At 40.6% G+C, this 24,225-nt stretch overlaps 1 protein-coding gene across 1 annotated transcript in view; it reads right to left on the bottom strand.

The window, feature by feature from the left end:
* The window catches only part of ADAMTSL1 (ADAMTS like 1), a 611,419-nt gene that overhangs the window by 85,203 nt on the left and 501,991 nt on the right, over window positions 1–24,225 (bottom strand). Inside the window, exons 16-17 of the mRNA XM_067553131.1 lie at window positions 16,043–16,344; window positions 9,191–9,320 (exon numbers count right to left, since the gene is read on the bottom strand). Coding sequence (XP_067409232.1) covers window positions 9,191–9,320; window positions 16,043–16,344 — 432 coding nt within the window. The remainder of the gene's footprint in view (window positions 1–9,190; window positions 9,321–16,042; window positions 16,345–24,225) is intronic.

Raw genomic sequence — 24,225 nt, 5'->3', positions numbered from 1 at the left:
TGAATTCCTTCTGCTGAGGCAGTTAAAAGGAAACCAAGAATCAGAAGTTAAAATAGAAAATGGGAAAGGGAGAGCATATGTCTTTCAAATATTATATGGCAGCAAATATTAGGTTCTGATTAAAGAATAGGTGCTAGACAAGAGGGATGGAGGGAAATGCACTCAAGCAAGGTGGCTGCAACCAGGAAATCAACAGTGTCAGGAAAAGACAAATAAGGGGAAATTTTCTTCACATCGTTCACAGACTCTAGCACAGTGTAAGCAGAGGTCCATCACAAATAATTCTATGAGGAAAAATAGTGGGCCATGATAACATTATATTCTAGTTTGGAGATGTACTTACATGGCTGTTAATGCCAAGATTTGTGACCATGAAACCTGTGCAGAGAAAGGTATCTAACTATCTGGTTCTCTGAATGAGAAGGGTGATCTGATGTTCTTAGAAGAAAGATGAAAATATGGAATGTCCAGAAGTCATTTTCAAAGATTATTAACAGATGCACTCTAATATAGATGTGCTCTAATATTTCACAAACATATTGGACTATGAACTGAACATGATCTGAAATGATGAAGCACATCCATGGATAAAAACCAATATTATTAGAGAACCAAAATGGCTGAGAAAAAGATTAATATTAATCTAGAGAAGTTGGATTGAGGAAAAAAATTGAAAGAGATCTTCTAAAGCTGTTTTATTCAAGCAGATAATTTGGAAGTTGTTGTATTATTGATATTTAATCATGGTAGGAATCTTAGTGATGGAAATTAAATCTCTGTCTGGGCATGATTGGATCCGCATACAGGGATGGCTACAGAATCAGATGTATAGGAGTACTCATTTAATATTGAATCCGAACTGGTGACTATGAAGCTAACATATTAAAGGAAAGCTGGGAAAGTAAAACTAAAAAAACGAGCAGCTTTGGGCATGACAGTCACTAGGTACCTCTTGGAAACAGGATGGAACCCTTGAAAACAGAAGGGCTAGCAATACTTGCAGAGGTTATAGAGAAGATAAGAGATTCTCCAGGTCATAGATTATAGGCAGGTTGTGGAATCTTCATCATTGGAAATTTTTAAGAGCTGGTTAGACAAACACCTGTCAGGGATGGTCTAGATAATACTTAGTCTGGCCATATGTGCAGGAGACTGAACTAGATGACCTCTCGAGGTCCCTTTCAGTCCTACGATTCTATGATTTTAAGGCCAAAAGGGACCATTAGGATGATTTAGTCTGATCTCCTGCATAGTAAAGGCCATAGATCCTCACCAAGTGGTTCCTGCACCAAGCCCAGAATGTCTGGTTGAGCTAGAGCAGTAGTTCCCAACCTGTGGCCTGGGAGCCAAAAGTGGCCCACGGTGGCTTTCAAAGTGGCCTATGGCTCCCCTCCTGCTGGCTGCAGAAGGGAGCCACTGAATAAGGACCCAGGAGGAGCATGTTTCCACAGGGCTAAAAGATGGGTGCAGGCTCCTTGCTGCAGCCAAGGGGATGGGAGATCAGCGGTCCCCTCCCCCTGGCTGTAGCAGGGAGCATGGGAAAGTGCTTTGCCTAGGCCCATAGGTGCTGGAGTCCCTGCTGGAGCCAGAATGAGGGGAGCACTGATCTCCTGTCCGCCTGGCTGCAGAAGGAAGCCACTGCTTAGGGACCCAGGTGGAGTGCATGGGGCTAGAGGACACATGCGGTTTTCCTGCTGCAGCCAGGGAACTCCTTCCGTCTGACTCTGGGTCGGAGGGTGGGGTGGGGAGGGGAGGGCCTGTTGGCAGAGACTGGTGGCCCTCCAGGGTTGTACAAATGATGTCTGTGAGCCTTGAGCCCAAAAGGTTGGGAACCACTGAGCTAGAGCGTATATTTTAGAAGACAGCCAAGCTTGACGTAAAGAATTCGAGAGAGGGAGAGTCCCTCACATCCCTTGGTATGTTGTTCCAATGGTTAATTACCAACCCCCTACTGGGCAGTGGCACAGAGACAAAATGAAGACACGTGGCAAGCAGTGCATGACATAACTCCGGCTTTTTCTGGGAAATGGCTGTGGTAAGAAGAACTGGCATTTCCTGCCCGTGACACCGTATTGTAATATTCATGTCTCAATGTCAACACGACCAGAAATCAAAAGTCACAATTGTTTTTCAAGAAACAGACCAAGAGGCTTTAATTCAGCCTGGCCGTGTAGGATGGGGAAGCTTCTTATGCTCTCCCCCCCCCACATGGAGCAGCTGCGTAAAGGTCAAAGGAAGTACCTCACGGGTTGACCCTTGTACATGCGTGCTTCATTTCAGTGTCCAGGGTGGAATTCACGTATAGCAGGTTTGACCCACAAACAAGCTGACACCTCCCCGTCCACAAACAAGAAAAAAAAAAAAAAGTTAATTATTTTTCCTCCTGTTCAGTTTAAATTCAGTTGGAAAATGTGACAGAACAAAATGGGGGGGAAAAATACAGCATCCAGCAGAGAAAATAATAAATTCAAATGTGGCCTATGTTATACAAAAATAGAACAGGCAGAATCAGGGAAAAAAGAGAGAAAAGGGGGGAAAAGGAGGTGGCTAAGCATTGAGTGGGTGCCCAGCTTGGCTCATGGTGCCTTGACGCCTCAGCCATGTACTGGGACCATCAATTTGCTCTTACAGTACCTTGTCTGTTCTCATTAGAACTACAGGCTTGAGAAAGAGGAGGTAGGGAAAGGTGGGGAGGAAAACCTTGTGTTATTCCTGGAACTAGGTGCTTTTTCTTCACTGTTTATCTGTTCTGTACCATTCAGCTGTTCTTTGTTGCACAGGAAAAAAAAGTTTAGTTTTGAAAATATGTAAGAACAAAGCTGCAGAAATTGCCTGGAATTTCCTTCTTTTTCAGCCATCTGGCTTTCATTTCTTTGCTTTTCTCCCCTCCTCCACACACGTTTACCAAATCTTTTCAACATACACTGACCAAGCTATTGAGCAGTTATAATTAAGAACACAGCCATGGTGCACTCTTTCTTCCTTTTGGTAGTGCTCAATGGCTTACCATGAGCCGTTCATGCCATTACAATTGTAAACAAGGGTGATTATATCTGATTAGATGATGATTGCCTCTGCATTCTGGGTGGGGGAAGGAAACATTTTTAGACATGGGTCAATTTTGCTGTCAAAAAGAGTGAAGGCATCACTGGAAATTAATTTTTCAGACTAACTTTTAGAACAATTTAAAATACAAACATAGCAAGGAGAAAAATCTCTCACAGAATCTTTCTCCCAATAGAGTTGAGGGAAAAGTTTATTTTTAATTGATGAGTTATTCTGAGTCTGCTACTGTGTAGATCTGCTCTGTCTTCACTAATCAATCGTTTACAGCTTAATTCTGCACTCCTGTTACACCTGATTTACACTGATGTGAGACCAGAACCATGTCCCTGGTTATCCCTTTGTTTCTGTGAAGCACACAGCACACTTTTGTGCACTTAGAAATAACAAAGATACCTTAGTCTAAAGACAAACCATTCTATTCTATTAATTTCTAATGCACTGAAAACCACAGTATGAAGGCACCAAGTTCAAAATTAAGAACTGCCAGTGTCCTCTACATTCCACCATTCCTTGTTTCAACAGCTATTATTTATGGGAAGGTTTTGTTTAGCTGTAACCAAAAGAAAAGTCATTCGGCTTTTCTTCTGCCATTTTTCTTGAAGGAAAAACTTTCTCTCAACAAAATCCAAAACCACGGGACACTCAGCTGCTTTGAGGTTTGAACAAGGAAACAAAACCAGACAAGTTTTGTGTGAAACTTCTCTGGGCCCTGGAAATCTTCTGTCTAAACTCAAAGCATAACTTTTTGTTGACTCCATGCAGTTGTGAATTTTCGAAAATTGAGTTTTTTGGTTTGGTTTTGGCTTCTCACCTAGATGTGTTCACAGTACTAATGTTCTAAGACAGCAGGCCAGATTTACAAAGGTTTTTAGGCACCTAAAAATGCAGGTAGGTGCCTAGCGATATTTACAAAGGTGCTTAAGCAGCAGGTTCGATGCCTTATTTCATTGGGAGTTAGGGGTCTAATTCATTTAGGTGCATTTGCAAATCCCATAAGTCTGCAGTCCTTCAGCCTACTCCCCTTATCCTTACTATGAAGTGACTGGCTCAGGGGGGGAGAAGGACTTGTCACACAATAAAGATCCCTTCTCCCTGGGCGATCTCAAATGCCCAAGAAAAAAGAAGGAATAACAAATAGAGTGAAAGTCCTTCTTTTGAATTCCTCCTGTGGTAAGTAAATTTCTGTTCTCAAAGGGTCTTCTTAAAGAAATAGCCAATCATATAAATCTTCTAGAATTCCACTGTCCACTGCTCTTGCACATATGTAACAAATAAAGCTGGTTGTTGTCCAGGAAAAGCTTGTCTTTAAGCCTTATGCCTGCCTGGGATAACCCTTTGAGAAGCTATGGAGATTGCCACCAGTAACCTGAGAGCATCTGTAGCAGAGGTAAAGCCCTTAAGCCTACAAATGTTCTCACTCTTAAACCAACAGGAAGTTCTTAGAGTGGATTAGACTCAAAATGTAACCATGTTTTGTCTCTTTGCTGGCTGAATCCCCACTGACACAGTTTCTCCTTTGCTGGCTGAATCTCCACTGACGCAGTTTCTCCTCACTGCCTAAATAAAAAGGGAGGGAATTATCATTCTCTAGGGCAGGGGTTCTCAAAGTTTTTCACAATGTGGACTATATTCTAGTATCTTATGAGCCACCTACCACTCCATTTGCTATGCCCAGTGGACTCCCTTTTCTCCTATTCACAGTAACACAACTACAGCAGTTACTTACATGGCGCAGTAATATTTGGAAAGCATTTAATGTATTTTTACCTTTTTAATGTAATTTAGCAACTGGAAACAAGGAGGAAGAGCCAGCACCATGAGACCAGCCGGCTCTGTCTATAATTCATCAGCAAGAACAGCAGGAATTATCATGGACTTCAGTTTGACAACCTCTGTCCTAGAGGTTTCAGTTTATAGCTACAAAGTACTAGAGGGGAAATCCGGGCCACAGTGAGGTCTATAGGAAAGCTCCCATTGACTTCAGAGGGGCTAGGATTTCCTCTAGATTTCCATCAGACTCCTGGATCAAGATTTCTTGAATTAAGATTCTGAAGCATCTTTAAAAAAACCAAACCTTTTCTGATTTTGTCACCTGTGCCACTTTGTAGACTGGGGACTGTTGCTATTAATATTACTTGGTAATTTATATTTATATAATGCCATTAATGTAATGGCACTTTGTAAGCTTCTAGGAAACAAGGCTCCTGTCCTAAGGAACTTAAGGCCTGATTCTTATTTACACAGTAAATGTAATTTATGCCTACCTTAAGGCCCCTTTACATTGCCAGAGTGGTGTCCAGAGGTCTTAACCCAAAAGAGAATCAATCCCTTACAATCTAACTTAGATACATTTATCCAGTGGAGCTATGCCACTACATCTATCACAACTACTGTGGATCTGTCCTATTACATATACCACAACAGGTAGTTCAAATGCAAAACAGGGCTGACAGCAGTAGAGAGGAGACCAGTGGCAGAAGCCTTCATGAAAGCATTTGTTAAGGAGGGATTTCAAAGGAGAAAGAGAAGTTGATTGGTATGTGGGGAGTGGGAGACTTCCCCAACCCAGGGGGTAGTAGAAAAAGATATGAAGCCAAGAGTACAAGTTGGGAGGTAGGTTGAAGAAATGCACAGGGAGGGAGGGTGGGGAGAAAATCTGGTAAGAGTTGGGAGGAAATGAGAGCAGAGATATAGGCGTGGGCAGACTGGACCTACTACTTCCCTCTTACCCACCCCCACCCTGACCTTCCATCAAAGGAGAGTTAGATATGGTTATTTCTGGAAATCCTGTACATCTCTTCCTTGTGTCCACCAAGAGGTGTCACTACTGAGTGGCATGCTCTCCCCACTGAGGAGCTGAGACAGCTGCCTCCACAGTACTTCCAGCTGCTGCTGACAAGCAAGCAGGACCGAGATTGAATCCCCTACATACAACTGACCATGCAAACAGAGGCCACGATTATTAATTATTATTTGTATAATGGTAGCATCTTGAAACCCATCACGGGCCAGGACCACATTGTGCTAGGCATTTAAAAACACAAAACAGACAGACAGCTCTGGTCCCAAAGAACTTACAGATATTCTTGTTTTGTCTGGATTTTTAAATAATATTGGGAAAAAAACCCCAATCTTGATATAATAGGCAAATTCTTCAATGTACACACAGCCACCCGCCCACATCCACCAGCTGGATGTCCATTTGGTGGGTCAGATCCTCAGTACATCTGGTCCAGTATCTCAGCCTATCATAATATCACTAAAAGGAACACTGAACACCACAAAGGGAAGAACACTAGATGAGCACCTCCACGTTACGTTTACAGTAAAACCTCAAAGATACGGACACCTCGGGAACGGAGGTTGTTTGTAACTCTTAATGTTTGTAACGCTGAACAACACACTCTGGTACAGTAACCTGCAGTCAGTGTCTTCCAGCTGAGGCTGGGAGAGATCTCTGCAAAGGTAGCACCTGGCAGCACTGTCTGGTTTGCAAGCAGCTCCCTGCCCAATTCCTCTTTCTTGTCTTTGGGTTGAACTGATGAGGCCTGCCCCGCACCCTTGGCATTAAAAGTCCCATCCCTCATTTGCCTCTCCCCAGGTTTCGCCCTGCTCTGTGCACTGCAAGCTGTGCTCCAAAGGCAGCACGTGGCAGGGGGTTGGCGCCAGCCCGCTGCCAGCATCCCTTCCTTCCCTGCCCCTTGCACTCTCAGAGGTGCCTGCAGGACCCAGTAGTGCCGTCACGGGCAAAGCTTGGGCCGCATTGGTGCACAGGCCGTGGCCCTTTAAAACTCCTCCAGAGCGCAGCTCCTCCACTCCAGCTTTGGCTGAAAGAGCAGCAGCTCAGTAGCTCTCTGTGGCAGCTTCATTCTCAGGCTTTGGACTGACTCTCCTGACAGTGGGTGGTGGTGGTGAAAACAGTTTCCCCCTCCCAGTGGGGTTAGGTGGCAGGGGGGTAAACAGCATCCTTGGCTTACAGGAAACAGCGCAGACCTCAGGCTGCTTCTGTTCTGCATGCTGACCTTTAAGATGCAATACAGGCACAGTATAGCACAGGTATTTGCTCCCCTCCTTCCCCGCCCCCGGCTGCTGCCTGATGGCTTACTTCCGGTTTCACATCGTGTTCGGTTGACGGGTCAGTTCGTAACTCTGGTGTTCGTATCTTTGAGGTTCTACTGTACTTGTCTATTTCATACTTCCAGCTATATTACAAAAAGGGTAGTGCTGTTCACCTTCATAACCGGCTATCACCATCTAGAAGGGAGGAGAATCAAACTCAGATCCTGCTGGCCTACGGCATGCTTCAGGCCTCTCAATCAATAGGTATGTTTATTCTCTATGCTCAACTTGATAGGTGGTTTAGTTATTTTCTCTCTCTTTCGCTATTTATAACAGGAATTCTCCAGCAGTGAATTCTGTCTCCATTAAGATATGGGTAAATGGGCTATACCTATAGACAGATATACTGCCACTGCTTAGCATTTATATAATGCTTTCCATCGTCACAGTGCTGAACAGGCATTAACAAATGTGCGTGTACTATTTATACAGCAAGACATGCAGGCTGTATAATAGAACATAACTGCTCAAGAGTGCATTATTCTGCTTATAAAATAGTTCTTGTAATGTTTTGGCAAAGGAGTTCAGCCCCATTTGGCTCTCTCTATTACACAACTCAGAATCTTCATCATCTAACCACATTATCCCCTCTCTCCAAATATCTTTATTATTCTTGGACAGTGGACACACCTGATTTCTAACTTTAACCTCTAAATCAATTGGTATAACAGCATAACTCTTCAGTATACTAGTCACACATATAGTACCATACACTTGCATACATATAGACTAAGAGATTCTCATTTGCACCAGGGCCTCTTTTATTACCACTCTATCAATGCAAAGGGGCATTTAAGTGGCTTAAGTTATTTTTAAACCCACTTTAAGGCTCCTTTACACTGCCAGAGCAGTGTAAAGGGGCCTTAGTGTAAATGAGAATCAGGCCCTAAATATTTACAAACGTATACAGTATAGTCACATAAATAATACAGTATAATTATCTACAGACCTGGAAAGGCCTAATCACTTCTAAATAAAGTCCTAAGAATCTTTTAAAGGCCATTTGGCTTCACAAGTGACATAAATATGACATCCTGCCTTTTTCCTGGAAATGGGGAAGTCTGCTATCTTTAGGGTTAGGGTTTTTCCACAGAATCCTCCACCACAGTATCTAAGCACTGGGAGGAATAGGTTCTGGAGGACTTTTGAGGGCAAGGTGGATTGTGAAGAAGGAGGGAGGCCAATGTGGGCAACTTCAAAAGCTTCAGGTAAGTTTGGATGAAGTTCAGATGAACAACCAAACATTTGGATGCTTATCTGACTTGAACGTCTGAACCTTCTGAGATTTGCCCCTCCATTTTAGCACTGCTCTGTGACTCTAAGCAAAATAATACTGTAACCTGAAGAGGCTATTACAATACAAGGGGTGGAGGGAAGGGAGGGAGAGAGAAAGGAACATTTAGTTTATGTTCTGGTTTATTTAAAATTATTTTTCTCGTATTGCTGACATTGTTTAAACAACTTACACTGGGATCACCTCATGCTAGTATATTGGATTTGATTTGTTTCTGCTGTGGTACCTTCAAATCCCATTGAAAAATCTTCAAGCGAAACTCATGATCTTGAGCCTTCAATCACACACCTAATCATTTTTAAAGCCAGCGGGGGCCATTAGGTCATCGAGTCTGACCTCTTGTACAGAAAAGATCATAGAATTTCATCCAGTTAAATTCTCTCTCTTCACTTTACAACAATTAAAAAGAATCATGTCGGACTGAAACAAAACATTTGTTTAGGCCAGTTCACTGAACTTATGAGGTCAATTGGGCTAATTCAGGCCCTGATACCCGTCTCAGTTCTACCCGTATACACACATAATTCTATAGAAGGTTCACACCAGCAAATCTGGTGCCAAACATCCTAGTTTCACAGACATTTAAAACAGTTTTAATTGTGAGTTTGGGACATTGCAAATTAGTTTCAAGCATCAAACAACAACAACTATTCCTCTCCCGCATGCAGAGGAAAGCATGTACTGCTGGAGGTAAGGATGTAAGCAGCCTACCTCGGGGGGCAGGGCTCCAGGTTACAGGCTTTTAATAGCTGTGGAGGACGGCGGCTGGTCACACACAGAGTTTCGTCTGCAATCTCTCTCGTCTGTTTGTTCAGGCAAGACACCACAGCCTCCTGGACACCTGCATACAACATTCCAGTCAGGACTCAGTGCACAGAACCCAAGGGATGATGAAGTGTAGACATGGCACCAGCAGGGGTCCTGCTAAGTTGCTGTGAGGGCCTCTTCACATCAGAAAAAACAGTTTGATACTCAGGATGAACAATGGAGCCAGTTCAGACATTGCTGCCAAATCTGCAGCTGGGGGCAAAGGGAGGGAGGGGGGCTCGCACCCCCGATAAGCAGGCTGAAATGCTAATGTGACGTTTGCTGCTCATGCTCTGCCGCCATGTGGTGTGTGGTGTGAAGTGTTACATGCTGAATGAAAACTCTATGAGGATGCTAACTTGAGCCCCTGAAGACTAGGAATGTCTCTCCTGGCATGTTGGCTCTGACTGACTGGGGTGAATCATATGCCCCCATTCTCTTCTGTTCTAACATGAAATCTCCACCTACAATTCCTGTAACTCTCCAGAAACAAACACACCTCTGGCCAACTTCCTCACTGCCTCTTCTTTTCTCCTATTTCCCTGCTAGGTGGCATGAAGGTCCAATTAAATGACTGTAAAGGAGATCCAAGCTTTGCTTCAATCGGCGACTACTGTCAATCTCATAAGAAAACTTTATTATAAATTGCTTTGCCCCCCACCTTCCCCAAGTGACACAGCTGACAGAAACAGACGCACAAAACAAATGTCCTATCACTGAAACAAGTAATGCATACTTGCCAAAGTGGCAATGCGATCAATCAGTTCAGATGGAGTATGATGCTAAAGATGGCCCATTTATATGCTCTCTTTTAAACAGCAACAGGATTGTTCTAGGTGCAGAAAAAAAGTGAGGTGATGATATTCAACATTTATGAACAGTAGCTGCTGTCAGACTGCTGCATCAAGAGTCTAGAACTCTAACCTAAATCTAATGTGTGTACTGGTCATGCAGCGGAGCAGGGCACTTTTGAGAGTTGGAATGAAGGCAGGGAACAGAGCTGGAGCAGCTGTGGGGACTAAAAAGGAGGAGGCATAGTCTTGTGACTAAGGTGATGGACTGGGACTCTGGAGTAGAGCTTGGTGAATAACGCCTTTTTCACTTTGCCGGCAATTGAAAGAGATTTGTTTTGGATCAGATTGAAAATGCATTTTTTTTTTTGGCAAATTGAGAAGGTAAAAAAAAAAAAAAAATTGTGGGGCAAACAAAATATTATGTTTTGCTTCCTACCATTTAAAAACTTTTTAGAACTTTTAAAAATAAAATGGAAACTTTGAAACAAGTCGTTTCAAACTGAAAAATCAAAATATTTCTATTTGTTGAGGGTTTTCCCCCAAAATGAACAATTCTGTGAAATTTACCTAAATTCACAAAATGTTTTGGTCTCACCAAATCTACGTTTTTCACCTAAACACATTTCTGGATGAAAAATTTCGCCTAGGTTTACTCAGGCGATCCAAGTTCTGTTCCCAGTTCTACCAGATTCTAACTGCGCTTTTAGGCATGACAGTTATTCTCCCTCTGTCTCCTGTTACCCATGTGTGAAATGGAGATATTAGCACTTCCCTATCTCACAAGGATGTAGTGAGGATAAATTCATTAATGTATGTGAAGCGCTCAGATATTGCTGAGGTAAGCATCAGAGAAATACTGACATTTGAAAAAAATCCATGTAAACCAATATTTTATCCCCTTTATCTGGTCCAATACAATGTGCATGGAAGTTAATGTTCTGCCTATGCTACCTGTATAACCCAACCCTCAGTAACTCAAGGGAAATTTAAGCATGCTTTCCATATTCATGACTTCACTTAATTGGGAAAAGTTCAGCTGGACATGTCCTTTAACAACTGGTCCACAATAGTAATCTGTTTCCCAAAACACCTCAAATCCTTTGAAGCTGACAGTGTTTACAAAAGTGATGGACAAGCTTGAGTAACTATGAGAAAGCGGCAAGAATAATACTGCCATCTGTATAATAGAACCTGCAATATGCTGTTGTTATTTTTGAAGCTGAAACTGATGCCATTAGGAAAACAACAGTACAATATTATTCTACAGTAACTCACCAAAATGCAAAAACTTACAATAGTGCTACTGGCGTTGTTTGTTCAAAGTCACAGATATTCATATTCCTGGATCTATTGACCCTGCTTCTCTGTTCTCTGCCAACACACTTTGTAGGTTAGGGCAATGATAGCCCCATAAAGTACAGCTCCGTGGCATGCAGGGGACTTAGATATGAGTGGGCTCTTAGAGTGCCGCACATGCCCATTTCCAGGTGTGCTCAGCACTCCAGGAGCTACATCATTCCCATGTGTTCAGATTGCATCCACAGTGAGCTGGAGCAAGGGGAAAGGGATGGGAATCTGCCTTACTGAATAGTTACATAACGTGGGACACTACTGAAATCTCCAAAGTCAGCCAATATCATTGTGGGGGAGTTTTCCTTAACAGTTGGCCCAGAGCATGGTATTTTAAAACACAATAAATTGTTAGTGGGACACTTAGAATAGCCCACAAAGACAGTCCTATCTGATTTTTAAAAATAAAATGATAGCTTATTGAGAGATTAAAACAAATGTCAGTGACTTATTCATATGAAGGGAAACCAAAAAAAGTCCCTATATGTTCCCTACCTCTAAATATTCAATAACTTTCCAACCAGGTCACTTTTCTGCTGTTTTCACCACCCAAAAGGTTTTACAAATACTGGCTGAATAGCAGAGATGGTCTCATAATCGAAGTAAAGCAGCACTGTGCTCAGAACATTGGGCAGTACTTTGGGGAGGTTTCTTGTACAGGCTTAAGCATACGCAATATCTTATATGAAAGAAACAATCAGGGTGAGAAGGGGCTGCCAATTAATGTGGACAGAACCCAAAGAAAACAATTTGTACCACCTCCTATGAAATGAAACCAGTGAGTTTCACAGAGCTCTCTCTGACAGCATGCTGCTCACCAGTGATAGGCCTGGACCAGAACCGTGGTAGGAAACACCTTCAAACTTTCACAGGTGGATTTTGCAGCTGAAGTCCATCTATACTATCTATTTTGATCTGTCGCATTGGGACCTTTGTGGCTTCCCCGTGTAGGAGTTTCACAAATAAACTGCAGTCTAATGTTATATGCAACACAAAAGCTTTAGCACTTTCACTTTGTTTGCCTTGGATTTATTATCCACAAGTGGTCTAATCTTGAAGATTCTGAGTGTAATCCTTTTCCCCAACTCTCACTGCAACTGGGGATTCTTGGCATCTCTCAGGATCAAGCTCTTAGGGCTACTCTTTACCTTACAGTGTTTTTTTAGCCTTCCAGACTGTTTGTTTCTCCTCCTTGCTTATTCAGTCCATCTAAATTGTCTCTAAATGTATGTCCAGTAGCCTTATTGTCTATCCTGCCAGGACACAGTCCCACTCATTAGAAAGCTTGCTAACTTTTTAAGAGATTCCAGATTGTATTTCAAAACAGTTAGGTCAATGAAGGGTGAAGTGTTTGAAATGTGCTACTAAAAATCCCCTGCCCATATGCTGTAATGCTGGCAGCAGGGTGTTCGTATGTATTTTGCTGACACAGGCCATTGCAAATCTAAAGTCATGTCAATATCAAAATATTTAGTATGAACTACAGATATATTAAGTGCCATTTTCAATTACAGTTGACTGACAATGACAACAGAACATTTAAATTAATATTCCATCCTATGCACTATCATAACAGATATCATACCCAAATATTCAAGATGTGTTGCATGCAGTCTCAGAACAGGTAGCTTTCCCACAATTACCCAAGATAGGAACAGACTTGGGTATTATTTATTACTTGTATTTGCCACCTAAGCTGCCTACAAGCCCACAGCATTATGGTGACTTTGTAATTGCACCGTACAGATTCTAAGGTTAAATTCCCCTCCTCTTATACAGATATATATGGTGGAAGATGGGGAATAAGAAGTAAAAATACAGTGTGGAAGTAGTGGTGCTCATGATATGGACTGGATACAATATATTTAATATTCAATATGGAATATGAATACAAAGGTCATAGTGCACAAACTTGACCTTGCATTTCCCCTCTCCTAATATGATGAGACATGAACTATAACCAAAGGGGTCCTGATTATTCAAGAAGGGAGCGTGGCTAGCGCGCACACAATCCAGTAGAAATGTTTTCTGCCACCATAAGCAAGTGCAGAAAGCAAATACATGTCACAGCACAGCGTGCTGGCCCTATTGCTAGCACCTTGCCCTATGACTGCAGGGATATCTCCTGCCTGCCTGTACGTGTCTGGCTCCTGGTCTACCTGCATTTTGCTGCCACAGGGAGGATTTGGCCTTGGGAAACAAAAAAGATCTCTCTCTTTCCTTTATCTTTCTTGTGAAAATGAAGAGTTCCCAAAGGAATGCATTGCAAACTGGAATTTATTTTTTTTAAAGAACGTTATCGCTATGCATGAAAAGCTGATTTCTCAATACAAATGTTACAAGTCCAATTCACTGATTTGAGTTACCACCATAGCCCAAAGGAGCTGGAAACTTGGCTCAACTGTCACTAGGGGGATTCTCCCAATACAGGGGACTTCCAGTGGTACAGAACCACTAGAGTGGCTCCAACACTGCCTGTCAAGACAGGTGTTGTGGAAAATGGGTGTGGCGGCTAGGGAGCCACTGAATCCATCTAGTCCCTGGCTGCCAGACTGGCTCCTGAGGGCTATAGTCACAGGGTACAGGCTGCAGTAACTTGTGCCAGGGACCAAACAGTCTTCTGGCTTGCCCCAGCATCAGGGGAACATAAAGGTGGCCCAAAACACCTTTTGCCTGCCCACCCCTCCCCACACTGAGCCTGCACTGAGCATGTCTCATCAGGCTAAAATGAACTGTCCCTATATTTTTTATAGTTCAATGCATGCAACTGAAGACAAGTTACGAATCAATACAAGAAACACTGCTTATGTTCTCTGATATTCTTAGTTCATTACCTGTCAGAAACTGTGGAGGAAAGTACTCATAAAAGTAAGAAAAGGCTACTCCTTCCACTTTCCAGCCAAGACTGGGTTGAGGTTCACTTCTCTATCAGCTACCTTCTAAACATTATTTATTGCACAATATTTCACTGTAATAAATCTGTCCTGCTTCAAACTGTTCCTTGAAAATACCTATCACTTCATGAATGAGAAATTAAAATGTAACAGGGTGTGGGGGTGGGACGTGAATCTAAGCAGTTCAAGTTCACTTTCAATATGCCATCAAATGGGATTTTCTATGTTTATATCTACCAGAATAGTGTAATTGTTACATGATATTTGATGAGAGCGCTGGGAAATGCAGCCACCAACTGCAGACGAAATTACTAACTAGTTCCTTCTGGTTGCTACCTCTCCAAGGTGAAAGGTTACAGCTACGTCTATCCAATTTCATCTTGTGAGAGCACAAAAACAATAAAATTAGCTTGACCTGTCTTGCAACTCTGGCTGCAAAAAGTAATAAATTAATAAATAAATAAAAAAATCTTCCTGCTAACCTTTTTTGTTGATAATCAAAAGATATTAAATTTGTAAAGCAAAAGCTTTTTGTTCTAATAATTTATGTATGTTATTTATGAAAATATATACATATACACACAGAGTATGTATTGAAATTTTTTTTTTTTTGGTTCAAGTGGATATTGTATGAGCTAATCAAGATTCCTCCAGGTTCAAAGTACAAGCATTACAAATCATTTTGGCCAAACAGATTCAAAATACAGTGGTTGCTATTAAAACTGCAATCAAATGTCAATCACTGTAGCCAACAATATATAATATCTATAATAATATATATAATATAACAATATATAAGCACTCTGTGATACTTTGCATCCTTTTCTATCTTCTGGAACCTTTTCCTATTGTATTTGACTGCTGGAAGATCAATATTGACCCAACTATTAAACGTCAACACATTACTGATCTCTTTCCAATTCTGCAATATCATTCCTATTTAATATAGGAAATTCATTCTTTCGGCCATATTATTTATCTGCATTCTTTCATAAACAGCCTGAAAATTGCCATTTGAAAGGGCAGCAGCTGGTACAGCGTGTTTTAAACAATTGCAATGGGAACATTTTTCAGAACCAATTGGACAAAAGACAGCATAAACCCAAATGAATACAATATGATGTGTAAATAATTATCATAATATGCATAACCTGTGACCTTCATCAACTTTTAGACTCTCCAAGTGCCACGTCTGTTAAGCTTTAGGCAATCGAATGGTTGGCTATTTTTGCCATATGTTTTCCTTTTGTACTGGGATCCAAGCTAGGCACAGAAACCAGCTGTGGCCCCAGTAGTTCAATAAGCAAATGCATCTGCAGTGGCAAAAAGATTTGGTTCTCAATACCTGTGCATACATGACCATGACAAGAGACAAGCACAGAAAATGACACTAGTTCATCTCATTAGGCTGCTTTATGCTATGCTTCCTTGCATGAATGTAAAATGGGAGTCATCAAATAAAAAATGTAAACAGCAGTATTAGCTGCATTAATCATTCACAGCTGGCAGCATTAGCATGGCATTTGATACTCACTGTGCCCGAATGGGAAATACATGTAGTTTTTTAAAATTCTTAATAGCTTCACACTGAAGCCTTTTTTATTCTTCAAAGAGATATAGCAAAGCTGCCTTTTAGACCGTGCCTATTGCAAAGCACATGACTGTATGCTGGAAAAGGGGAAAGCAAATTAACCAGAGCATAAGCAAATTGCCCTCACCTCCTCCACAGGATTCTGAGCACTCCGTAAAGCCCTCGTATTCCCAGTCATAGAGTTCATCAAAATCCTGCAGGCCCCCATAGATCAGTTCGGTTTCCTCAGGGTTAGATTCAGCAGCCTCCCCATTGCAGGGGCCGCTGTAACAGGATCGTTGTGATGCAGGTTTGGGACCTTCACACTCGTCGATGGGCAGGTCAGCCACAGACTGAGAGAAAGACAGGAGCACCTGACACTTCACTAGCCGCACCTGGCTGCCCACCCCACACGTGACACTACAGGCAGACCAGGCCTCGGGAATAAACCTATGGTAAGCAAGAGAGAGGGCAAAGTAAGCAGCGCTGTCTGAGATAACTGGACAACATCCCTTGTCCTATGGTTGCAGAAAACATCACGTTTTGTCTTGGAAACAAGTGACTCATTTCATCATAGAAGTACTTCTATAAAGTGCTCATCAACGCCATACATCTTGGACACCTTAAAGGTTCTTGGGGCAAAAATCAGTATAATTCTAATCTCTCACCCAGTTCCTCTCTCCCCCACCAACACACACAATATTCAGAATCACAGATGTGAGAAACGGAAGGCACCTATTAGATCATCTAGTCCATTTACACCTAAGTATATGTAACACACAAACAGACAAAAAAAGAAATGTAACATTAAAGCATCTTGGATCTCTTTGGAAATGGGAGTTGCTATAAAAATACCATCTATTATATAATTTCACCATGCTCAGCAGTTGATAAGGCAAATTCTGGAAATAACTTCAGGAATTTATATTTTTTATTCAGCTTCCTAGACCCAACTTTTACATTTTGAGTTATAGGTCTGGAAGGATAGATGTCCTCTAATACAATCACTGGCCTCAAAAGCACATAGGAATTTGGTGGAGCTGAAAGCAAAAAAACATACAGAGGTTGCCATTAGAAATTCAACGGTAACTAACAGCAGCCTCAAAATAGTATCAAAGATAGTGCAGTTTTTCCCTTAACTGAAACCAGGAAATTATTATGGGGTTTCAGATACTATTGTGTAGTCATCATTGGTCAATGTTACTTACTGACTAACGCAAAATATCAAGAGCATGGGAATGCAAGGTTTTTTTGTTTGGCCTACACCTAACATAGCTATCTTCGCTGACACAATGTGCTTTTCTGTGTCCGAGTGACAGAGTCTTTCTTGCAGGTAATGGAGCAGATTTACCAAGAAGCAGTTGCCCTAAGAAATAAGACGGAACTGTGGTGTTTCAGAAATTATGCTGTGGTAACTACTGGTAAATGTTGCCTTCTCAATAATAATCAATAATTCCCTAGAGGCCTGATTCATGGACCAGGACTCCACTGTGCCAGGCTCTGTACAAACACAGAAAAAAAAAAAGACGGTCCCTGCTTAATTTTAAATATTTTAATAATTAATACAAAGTGCTTTCCAAACTTGCTATTTAAGTAACACAAACAAAGAGTACACTTCTCTGGCTCTGGTGCATTTCTCTGTCATATCTAAGGTCATTTTCTCCCTTCCTCTGTGCAGCAAAAGTGACACTGCTTCTTCTCCAAAGCAACAGAGTTGGCCTAACCCTCCCAAATGGATTTGGAGGAGAGGGTGTTCTTTCTTCTTCTCTCTCCCTCCCCGTTTTTAAGAGAACTCCCTCACTATTTCAAGGGTCTCACTATTAAAAAGAGAAGCGAAAACTGGAGGGAGGGCACTTGGTGACCTTGTTCTGTTATGACTGACCTTACAGGGTCTCTTGTTACTGAATGGCTGGAACTCAGTTGACATTATGGAGTCCAGCTGTGGGAAAGTCTGAAGGATGCCACTGTCTCCCCCCAGCAAGCATCTCTGTATACAGTGGCACTGACAAGCCAGGAAAAGGGGAGGGGTTGGGATAAAAAGTGATAAAGAAAAATATGAGTTAAAAAATAAATGGTTCTTGTAAATAAAGTGATGTACTTGTTCCTTTTAGCTGCAGGCAGTCATGTGGTGGGGCACATAGCCTTTTCCTATACAAGAGTTCCCTAGGTTCCCTGGCAAAATGACTGACCCTGTGTTTAAAAGAGACCGTGTATTTTCCAATGTGATTTCGTAATTGTTGCTGTTGGGCACAGTGCACAGGACCCATTTTCGCTGAAAAGATTTTTGCTGTACCATTTAGTATGTACACAAGGCTCATAATACTGTAATAAATACAGTCGGCCAAATTGTGCACTCCAGTATGCTGAATAAACCCAGAGTAGTGCCACTGATTTCAATGGGTTTACTCTGGGTTGATGACATTTTGGCTCGTTGGTTCTGTACCACAGCTAACCAACCTCGATGAAAATATGTCTTAAGGAAATATGGGAACTAAAACAAAAACAACATAGAGCATGAATTTCTAAGGCAATTAATAAAAGTAGGCCAAATGTTCAAAGGGCCCACCACCCTTCAGTTTGCACATACAACCATTTGCATGTGCAAATGAATAGTGCTTGTATGTGAAAACCCAGCTGTGCATGTCAATTGGATACACATTCATTTACCTACTCTGTGCATATAAGCTCTGTTTGCAAATGTAGGCTTTTGCATGCGGGAATAGTTGCATCTGCCAAATTGTGGACACAAGAATCCTTCTGAAAACTGGTCCTCATTAAATTCAATTTTAATTTTCCCAATCTCATACTCAAAATGCAAGATGACTGCTCTTTTGCTCTCTCATGTGGTATGCTGCGTGGTATTTTATATCCATCTCTTAGTTTAGATAGCATGATCTAAGATCTTCTAAAATTATATATGGGAATTTATTTCAAAATTCAACATGATTGTAGTTTTAAATGTGGCTTTTCAGCTAAAGATCATCTCATTTACAAAAACAAAATAATGGACTTCGCTATTTTAAACATATATTGGTGGTAACAATGTCCATATTTTGTTTTGTCATGAAATGATCATGTTAATTTAACTTCAAAACCCTCCTGATGGCAGGTGAGCAGCAGTGCATACTTTGCTTTGTGAAAGGAACTGCAGGGAAACTGGAGAAAAACAGGAAGCTGAAACACAGAGCCTGATCCAACATTCACACTCTATCCATGACTTCAGTGGACATTGGATGGGATCCACAGGCAGCCCTATTGTCTTTCTGGAGAGATCCAGAACATTTCATATGACTTTACATACAGGGGCTCTGCTCCCTGAGAATCTATGTATCCATAGGCACATTTGAGTATTGACAGAACATAAACTGACAGAACATAAATGATCTAAGGTGCAGGGTGAAAACCTCTTCTCCCTTTCCTCACTGCCACTCCTCCATCTCTTCCTTTATGCTTCCTTTTGTTCCTTTCTTAAGATGCCATTTACATTTTTAAATCCTCTTTAGGTTACTCTGAGGTTCAGCTAAAGCTCTGGGTGCTCAGAACCTCTGAAAAATTACAGGTGTCAATTTGGACACCCAAAAATCAAGACACTGCAAATCAGTGGCTACTTCAGAAAATGCTAATTGACTTGCCCAAGGTCCCAGAAGATGTCTGTGCCAGAGCCAAGTCTCCTGACTGTCAGTCCTGCACTTAACCACAAGACCCCCTTTCCTTCTCAATAGGTGGCACTCTTCCCTGAGGTCAGTACTGAACTAATGCCACAGCATCATCACAACGAGCACCGTGCACCTGGAGGTGCCATTGTTCAGCTGAGGTATAAAACAAGGTCAGGACCACTTGTTGTCATTCAAGATCCCAAAACTCCATTTGCAAGAGTAGCCCAAATGCACTGATCAAATTCCAATCTGGGTAATTACATTCTGGTTCGCTCCACGTTCCTTGCAGTTTCAATTGAATGTAATATTTTTCTTCACGTTGCGTCAAACCATTTTGTAGCGTTGGTGTTTAGTGTTAAACTTTTACTGTTTTTCTCCCCAGCAGTGGATAAAGAGATTCTGATATACAGTACCTATATACATACTATACACATCAATGCCCTAAAGCACCGTGGGATCCTTCCACATGAAAAGATACAAACATTATCTAATGTTAATTTAACATATTTATGATCTTTTATGCAGCTGCACTTATGAACCAATTGGATATGATTAAACCCTAATAAGGGAAGAAGTTTTCCCTGAATTTGCTTCTTCATCTCTGTTTCCTGAAGCTGATGGAGAGAATCCGTGACAGACTGGCCCCACTGGTATTATCTGCCCTCTTGCTCAATCAATATATTGGGCAAAAAATAATTTAAAAAATCATATATTTAGTATTTTTAGTCTATAACAGGACAACTTTCAGTTCACTTTTTAACCTGCTAATTAGTCAATACTTTCTATGTACAAATATCCAAAAGATGCACTATTTTAATAGGAAAAATAGAATAAACTATATATGAATGTTTGTGTACACAAAAATTGTATTTAAAAATGTGAAATAGTTCTTAGGTGATTCTGGCACACTGGTCTTTCTGTATGTGTACTATTCCCTGTGGGTTCTGTTCACACAGATGCATGTCAGGAATTTCCTTTTGTTTCTTACTGAATCAGCCCCATCACTAAGCTGGTGCCATCTGGCATCCAGATATTATTGTTTGCCCTCTGTTTTTTATGGCTCACACGAGGCTTATTTATGGCAACATGTTAAAAACTGGGTATGGTGTTAACGTACAAAAGTGTTTTTCAAGAGTTACACAATGAAACTTTTTAAACAATCCCCCCACCCAACAAAACCAATCAGACTAAAAATAGAGTAGCCCATACCTTTGCAGTCATGATGTGGCTCTTTCTGACTCTGGCCCTCGTAGGGTGTTGGGTGTCAAACTGAGCTCCAGTGAAAAAGTTCTCACAGAGACATACTATGGCACATTCTTCATGTAAGAATTTCTGGAGAGTGGTGAATGATCATTCCCAAAATGGGTAATATTGGATATACTACACATGTAGTATCAAAGGAGCACTAAAACTTATAGTCTTGCCTTCTATAGTTTTAATAACTATGTGATTTTCTTTTCCTTCTAGGTTCATTCATATAAAAAGTGTCTAACTCTTATCGTTAATTATTATTATTATATATTAATATTTCAAGAGCATGTCAAGATGAAATCCTATGGCCCGTGTTATACATAGGCTTGGAAGGATACATAGGCTTGGATTGGTAAACATAGATAAACATCAATTTCGCCATACGCTCACAAACCAACAAAAATATTTCCATTGATGATAACAGAAATGTACCGGTAGGCAGAGTACGAAATATGATACTTGAGAACTTAGAGCTTGATTTAAGGATAGTATACTTTGTATATTTTAACATGTGATGTTGACAATTTGTGTTTTAATGGTTATAAAACTTTTGAATCTCAACGTCTACTGTCACTAAAAAATTATTCATAGATTTAAAGGTCAAAAAGGGACGATTGTGATCACCTAGTCTGACCTCCTGTATAACAAAGGCCACAGAACTTCCCCAGAATAATTCCTTGAGCAGATCTTTTAGAATATCATCCAATCTTGATTTAAAAATTGTCAGTGATGGAGAATCCATCACAACCCTTGGCAAATTGTTCCAATGGTTAATTACACACGCTGTCAAAAATTTATGTCTAATTTCCTGTCTGAATTTGTCTAGCTTCAACTTCTAGCCATTGGATTGTGTTTTACTTTTGTCTGCTATATTGAAGAGCCCATTATAAAATATTTGTTCCCCATGCAGATACTTATAGATTGTAATCAAGTCACCCCTTAACCTTCAATTTGTTAAACTAAACAGATTGAGTCTATCATTATAAGGTATGTTTTATAATCCTTTAATCATTCTCATGGGTCTTCTCTGAGCCTCTCCAATTTATAAACATCATTTTTTAATTGGGGGCACCAGAACTGGTTGTCTGATCCACCCTGTTGTCCTGCACCTCCAATTATTTCCTGCAATTGTGAAAATTTAAATAAATAAAAATAAAAATAAATGTTTAAAACTCATAACTTTGTGCAGCTATGAACTTCAACAACTAGATCACTACACTACCCCAAGTCTGCCATTCAACTGAATAACAGGGGCTTGTTTTAAAATCCACCCCCCTTCTATTTTCCCCTCTCTCCACTTCTCCTCCCCTCCTTTTCTAAGGACAAGGGGAAAGGGACTCCAAAGGAGAAGCCACGAGCCCTGCTCTACAGAGATTTCCTGTGGGGAGGTGGGGAGTTCAAAAGAGAAGTCATAAAACCTTCTCAGATGACGGACATCAGGCTGAATGTAGGGGAATAATACGGATGGTTTCCCTTTGGAAGCCCTCTTCCTCACCTCACCATATGAATGAGATGATCAGGTAAGAAATTAGCTATCACATTTGCAAAACTGCAGCATTTTTGGAGCTGTTCTGTAAAATATTTACAATGAGTTAACATGCTAAAACAGATCTGTATCCCTTAGGTGGATAAATTTTGATAGATATACAATCATATTTCAGTAGTTCAAATTCAGAGCTGGTGTAAGAGGCTGGAACTCCATTCACCCTCTTATTCCAGTGTTGTATTTGGCGCAATATCTAAAAATATATCTTTCCCTATCCCACCTTACTCAATAAATTCAAGAATAAGGACAACAATACTCCAGGGGTAGAATATGCATGCTGTGGGTATGTTGAGGCACATGGGTATACCTTGTGTCTCAGTATACTCATGAGGTATGTGTATTGACTATCAGATTCACTGTCATGTATTATTAGGTACATATCAACTAACTTTTATGTTGGTATTTCTTATATAATTCCTATGTGTTAGACTCTGACAAGTGACTGTATAAAACTGGCAGTTTAGAGTATTTTGATGAGTCCAGAGTAAATTTTCCTGAGTTTACATGTAAAAAAATATTGTTTTCCTAACTCCCAGCCCAGCCCAGCCAGCTTGGGATCTGAAAGTTAAGATGTGCTCCTTTTGCCTCATGCACAACCAGAAAGGGACTCAAACTAAAACCCAAGGTTTGGGGACCCCTCTTTGGAGAAGATTGAGTATGGACCCTTTGCAGCAACCCTGTCCCACATCTATTAATCACCATTAATAAAAACTTTGTAGTTGTATCCTATTTCAAAACTGTGCTAATTATGCATGGGCCATAAAAGAAACCTGCTCAATCTCTCAGAGTTGTACTGGCTCTGCAGGGCTAATAGGAGTAAAATGTAGAAAATGTCACCCCGTTTTCTAGCATAAGCTCAGAATGGGATCCCACTGATGTCAACAGAGTTCCACATGGAACAGGGTCTGCCTATGTAGAGCTCTTTGCAGGACTGGGACCTTAATTTGGTTACTAAAGAGAGCAAATATGACTCTACGTACACACAGAGAGCAGATCTGTTGTGTAAGAAGGTATTGTAACCACACTTTAAATATTTTAAAATTCTTAGATTCTTTTCCTTTTTGTAACTCAAGGCCTGTTTTTATATCATGGATTATATTCTCAATTCTTTTCCAGAATATTTTAATAAAATATATATTTTGTTAAAAAACCTCTTTAGCATTTTCTGTGCAATTCATCCACCTTTTACGAAGGTCCAGCCATGCTGCAGTTCACAAATCCCTTGTGTTAATATTTAAAACAGAATGTAATAATATATAGAGTAAATTAACGTATTATTTTCTCTAAAGTAATGTCAAAATTAAATTCTCCTAATTCAGTTTAGAACTTCTGTCAATAGGCTAAAATCACAGCTTTCTTCTTTATCACTTTCCAGCAAAAATGTGGGCTGCATTTCAAAATTCTCTCATATTTCAGTGTAAGCCATGTGATTCCTTTTTTATAAATTTGCTGACAATACATCATTTTCATTATGTTTTAATGGGGGTAATTATAGTTTGTTAAATACGTATTTAGAGGAGCAGTAGAATATGATAGGGGGGAAAAAAAAAAAAGCTAAAAAAACACCAACTGTGTTCCAAAAGTAAAAAATAAATTCAAACAGATTCATGTTTTTCTGGATCTTTTCTATACATGAACAAATTGAACATAGAAGTACAGAAAACTATGGAAGCAGTATACACGTCAGCATATTGTCTGCTACAGCTGCAACTAATCTATTTATTGGGGAGATGGGGTAAAAATAATTATTGTCTTGAGCACAATATTATACATTTCCTTTGCTTTGTACCAGTGCTCCAACTATAAATCTACTTCAGTTTGGATTAACTGTTCCAGAACTGCAATTCTACAGCATGAAGGAAAACATTTATTAGCCTA

The sequence above is a fragment of the Emydura macquarii genome, unplaced genomic scaffold, assembly GCF_026122565.2.
Source record: "Emydura macquarii macquarii isolate MOO-44397 ecotype Brisbane River unplaced genomic scaffold, CSIRO-AGI_Emac_v2 contig_1451, whole genome shotgun sequence".
NCBI classification, from domain to species: Eukaryota; Metazoa; Chordata; order Testudines; family Chelidae; genus Emydura; species Emydura macquarii.
Note: the sequence above shows the minus strand (reverse complement) of the source record. Positions and strands in the feature narration are given on the sequence as shown.